Source organism: Xiphias gladius, chromosome 14 (assembly GCF_016859285.1).
Source record: "Xiphias gladius isolate SHS-SW01 ecotype Sanya breed wild chromosome 14, ASM1685928v1, whole genome shotgun sequence".
Taxonomy (NCBI): Eukaryota; Metazoa; Chordata; class Actinopteri; order Istiophoriformes; family Xiphiidae; genus Xiphias; species Xiphias gladius.
In genome coordinates, this window is record NC_053413.1 from 10,052,657 (window position 1) to 10,057,683 (window position 5,027).

General features: G+C 43.4%; 1 protein-coding gene across 1 annotated transcript; it reads left to right on the forward strand.

Moving 5' to 3' along the window:
• Nucleotides 1–483: 483 nt before the first annotated feature.
• Nucleotides 484–4,737, forward strand: zgc:153115 (uncharacterized protein LOC768186 homolog). The gene is made up of 2 exons (XM_040142884.1): nucleotides 484–1,276; nucleotides 3,262–4,737. The coding sequence occupies exons 1-2, from the start codon at nucleotides 769–771 to the stop codon at nucleotides 3,504–3,506; spliced, it is 753 nt and encodes a 250-aa protein (XP_039998818.1). The 5' UTR covers nucleotides 484–768; the 3' UTR covers nucleotides 3,507–4,737.
• The last annotated feature ends 290 nt before the right edge of the window (nucleotides 4,738–5,027 follow it).

Here is a 5,027-nt window from a genome sequence, read left to right on the forward strand (position 1 = left end):
TGGCTGACGCTGCATTCAAATACGCAGAAGAGTGGTATTAAGGACGCCCCTCGAAAAATACCGTTAAACCCGCTTTCACTCCAACTTTCAGGTTGTAAGATAGTAGCGGCGGCGTAGACTGTTACAGGGATCATGCCACATACGTTTACGCATGCCAAAATATAAAACAATTAGGCTTGCGATTTGGAGGTTATGTATAAAATACACGTAAAAAGCACGTCTAGATGATAGATTTTCCCATTTGTGGGAAATATTGTTCCCATGTTGTGATTTGTGACCTGCTTTAGGACAGTAGGTTAAATCTCTCACTTACTGAATGATACCGGAGCAATTGCAACGACAAAGTAAGAGTACTAATGTTGCCCTTACAGAGATCTAAACACGTAAACACCTCTAAACCATTTTTCACTGACAGTATGTGAATGCATCCCTAGTCCGGACAGGGGGCGTAGGTTGGACCGGCTTCTCGGAGGCTCAGACACAATGAACCGTCAGATGGTGAGGTGCACGCATGTTGGGCCGGAGGTATTGGCACGGTTTTAGCACATTATAATTCTCAATTGTGCCTTTTCTTTGATTTACTTAGTAATTTTCAAACTACTGATACGCTGTATGGCGGTAACAAGGCTGAGCTGGAAACGGTTGGCTCGTAGAGTTTGATGAAAACGAGGTCGGGATCAGACTGCCGTTAGCCCCTCCTGGCGGATTTTTTTTCTTCATTCTTATTTTTTTTTTTTAATCTAAAGCCAAAAAACAAGGCAGATAACGATGTCGTTGACTGCTTCGTCTGACTATTTCGCTGCCGAGTGTCTGGTGTCGATATCTAGCGGTCCTGTCCTGCATAGACCCACCCCGGTCGCCCCCGCCAGCCAGCCGGCCACGGTGGGCCTGCTCCCTGGGGAGCCCGAAGGGTCTAGCGAGGACAGGGAAGTGCGGGAGACTCTGAGGCTGGAGGGGGCGAACATGATGGCGGTGGCCGGTATCCTCACCGACCTGCACGGTAAGTTCCGCCCCATGTCGGCCTACTCGGAGAGCAGCAACTCATCATGCGGTGGGGAGAGCGGCTACACCACGTTGTCCGACCCCACCACCCCTACCATGACCCCCTCCGCCACCCCGGTCCCCGGACAGCAGCAGCAGCTGAGGGGGGGAGGAGGAGGAGGAGGCGTGGGGGCCCCGCGGTCCCCAGTGAAGCGACATCAGTGCACTTTTGACGGATGCGACAGGGTTTACGGGAAATCGTCCCACCTGAAGGCACACATCCGGACACACACAGGTATGGAGACCACAACAGTTTGGTTACATCAGCAGTTCACATATTGTGTACATACATAGCTAACCCCCTGAATACAAACTTTGTCGGCGACATACTGCTTTGACCATTATATCAGATAATATGGGAAGCTCTTTTGAAATTCATGGATTAAGCTAATAGCAGCGTGGTGGTGGCAGTTTTTCCCCCCGTTTATCTCGGACTTGGTTCAATAACGTGGACAAACAAAGAGGGAAAGGCAGAAAAACTCCCCTCCAGAGACTCTGACAAAGAAGTAAACTAACAAAAGAACTGGGATGGACGTTAAAACCGGTGACGAAGGTCTTCCTCCCGACTGGATTTGCATATGAAATGGACGTAAGACGAAACCTTAACGTAGAGAGCGGAGAGTTCATCGTCGGACGCAGCCTGCCCTGTTGATGGCAGCAGCAAGTGCGTGGTGTTTGGTTCTGTGGTCTTTGTCTGGCCATCACGTCCCCTTCCTGGGGTCCACTGACAAGTTGAAGCCGACTTTATCTGTAGTGTGTAAATGTTTTTAACAAAACGTTCAAGGAAGAGCCGCAGAGGGAGGCGCGTCCGATAATGGATCCGCCAGCCCTATGTGTGGATAGTCTACACATTTTCATTTCGCCCTGCGTGTTCGCGGACGAAATATCTGCGAATATTTTTGTTGCGCCTCTCTCCACCATCCGTCGTCTAACTTCCGTTTCTCAAGCGTGTGTTGGCACGATGTAAAAAAAGCCTGAGATAGTTGGAAATACACCCAACCGTCAGACTGATAGCCGAGCTCTAGCACTGAGTTAAAATGTGCATGTGATTTTTTTTTTTTTTTGGGGGGGGTTTCTTTTATTTTTCTCGCGAAAAGAGGGGAATCGGTGTGTTCAGGGTCACTGAGCAGGCGCAAACGGATTAAGGGCAGGAAACGGCTCGAAGAAACTAGTGGGAACGCCCTGAAAGTCCTGCAACAACAACGTGGCTTGGCCGTGTAATCTTGAAAATGGCACCGAGCATCCTACTCGTTTATCGTGGTTGCCTGCAGGAGATTAAGGCTAGTGGTGGCTTAGGGAGACTAATCTGGAGAATCTAAATCCTAGATATGATTTGTCACGTATTTACCTCTGTAGAGATTAATGTGTCTGTCTATATCATATTCCATAAAAGAAGTGCCGGCTGTAGATTTATATCACTATCTCGCTATTTAATGTGGTCAGTTAAAACCTCTATCTGTTCCTGTATTTCGTTAACTGAAATATGTGTACAGCGAAAAAAAAACCGATGAGGCAAACAAAGCCTATTCCGCCCTATAAAGCAGACATTGTATTAGCTTTTAAGGAACAACTTAAAACAGACTATAAAACGTGTGCACAATGCCTAAGACCATCTTATCTAAATGCCGAACTTAAATCGCATTAATATTGGAACCATTAAATACAATGCCTGGCTCTTATTTAAAGTATGATTAATTAGTAATTAATCAGTCGGTCAATAGAAAATGAATCAGCAACTATTTTCATAATCCTTTATCAAGCCAAAATACCATATATTACCTAGCTTCAGTGTCAGTTGAAAGGATTTGCTGTTCATATGTGTGATGTGAGAATAAATTGTATATTTTGGGGTTTTGCGCTGCTGGTCAGACAACACAAGACAATCCTCGGCCTAAAGGAAAGTGCAATGGGCATTCATATATATATATGTTCTGACATTTGATAGACCAAATGACTAATCAAGTTATCTGGAATATACATAAATAAACAGATTAATTCATTAACTACAATAATTTTACATTTTGGCTGCTATTTGACCAATGTACTGTGTTAATGCAGCACTAATACAGTACACCCAATTGCTACCAACATGTTTTCAGTCATTAAACAAATCTGTTGCGTGCTTATAGTGTAAACTTGTTGACTCAAAGCTGGATTGTTATTGCTCGGTGACATGGTGGATAATGGTTATCCCTGCTCTCTTCTGTCTCCATGCTACAGGTGAGAGGCCCTTCCCATGCACCTGGCCTGACTGTGAGAAGAAGTTTGCCCGCTCCGATGAGCTCGCCCGCCACACCCGCACCCACACAGGAGAAAAACGCTTCCTGTGCCCACTGTGCGATAAGCGCTTCATGCGTAGCGACCACCTGATCAAGCACGCCCGTCGTCATCCTGACTTCCAGCCCTCCATGCTGGGACGCAACAAGGGCACATCCTCTGCTTCCAGCCCAGCTGTGCACCATTAGGATGGTTTTTGGTTGGGTGTTTCCTGTGGTCCGGTATCAGCAGGAGCACAGAGAGTCTCGGTGGTTTCAAGTTAACCAGCTACAATCAGATCCACCGACTAGGATTTAGCATCGCTGTGTTCTACTCAAAAATGTGCACACACATGTACACAAGCGAACACACACAGAGCCGGATGTGAGGGGGAAGTAGCCTCATCTCTCTATCCACACAGATGGGTCATGTGACCACTATCCACCTCCTCAGCTTAACTAGGGTTGGGTGTCAAGAATGTTCCAAATCTATAAGAACTGAAGATTTGTTAAGAAATTTGCTTTTTCGATTCCACTTATCGTTTCCTGAAAGCAAAGTTTGGACTTACCGCACTTCCATTTGCATTGCTGGTTACACGTGTATCAAAGCACGTGTATAATGTTTACAATACGGCAGGATGGAGCTAGCTTTCAAATGTGTAGCTAGGCTTCACAAAAGACAGTAATGATACAGTTAAATGTAATCATTGCATGAAAAAAAATACATGCAAGGGAGGAAAGTCAATCCAATATGATGACACGTTTCCATGGTATAAGGATGCAGTGTGTTTCAATATCCTGTAATGTGACATAGTGAAATTCAATGGTGAAACCTTTTTATAGATCAAATATCCAGATGGAAACTGGAAGTTTTTGGTTTATCTTCTGAATTATATGCTGGACGAATCAAGGTACTTCATCACATTGATGCAAAAAAAAATTGTAAAACCATATATGCCGCACGGCATGTCGTGCTCATTGATTTGCAACATTGCCTAATACAATGTTATTAGGCTTTAATGCCTCAGAAAGTAAAAACTAATGTAAGACCATTAAACTTTTGCATGGCACAACAGAGAATATATTTTTTCTTTATTTTAACCAAGAATAAATCACAACATATCTTGTCTTTTATGACATGTTTATGGCAGTCTAAACCTTATGAAAATAAATGTGGATTTTGCTTTCACTATACTTTGGTTTTCTTTCTTAAGCAGGATTCGATAAGAATCGGAATCATTAAGCAGATTTCAGTCGATAAACCCAACCCTAACTATAACCTCATTTTCTCAAACTGAAACACTTTCACAAATTGCAGGGATTTCTCATATTCATCATCAGCCAAAACTACTCTGTTTTCTCCTCTGTGGTTAATTTGCTGTTTGTTGTTGTGCTCTTCAGTACCATTTATTTACCATGAGTAGCACAGTATTGTGATGTTAGGTAGCGAGGCAGCGACTAGAAGCTTTTCAGCTTTTTTCCTTTAATTTTTTTTTTTTTTTTTTTTTTTTTTAGCTTTGCTGAGTCCATATTCTAAGTTTTAGTGGTGACACATTCCTTCATTTTTTTTATTGCATAGTAACCATTGAGGTGATATTTGTCAATATTTTTTCTTGTATATTGAATTTAACAATAGATCAAATATTAATTTTGCCAGGAAGTGGCTCAAACTTCACTGTAGAAGAGCTGTTTGCACGCCATCCTTAAGTCTAGATTAGTGATCATGAAATG

Excerpts from the sequence above, each read along its gene's own strand:
- zgc:153115 (XM_040142884.1), top strand. The coding sequence starts at position 769 with ATGTCGTTGACTGCTTCGTCTGACTATTTCGCTGCCGAGTGTCTGGTG. Across the intron at positions 1,277-3,261 it reads ACACATCCGGACACACACAG|GTGAGAGGCCCTTCCCATGC; the intron begins GTATGGAGACCA and ends TCCATGCTACAG.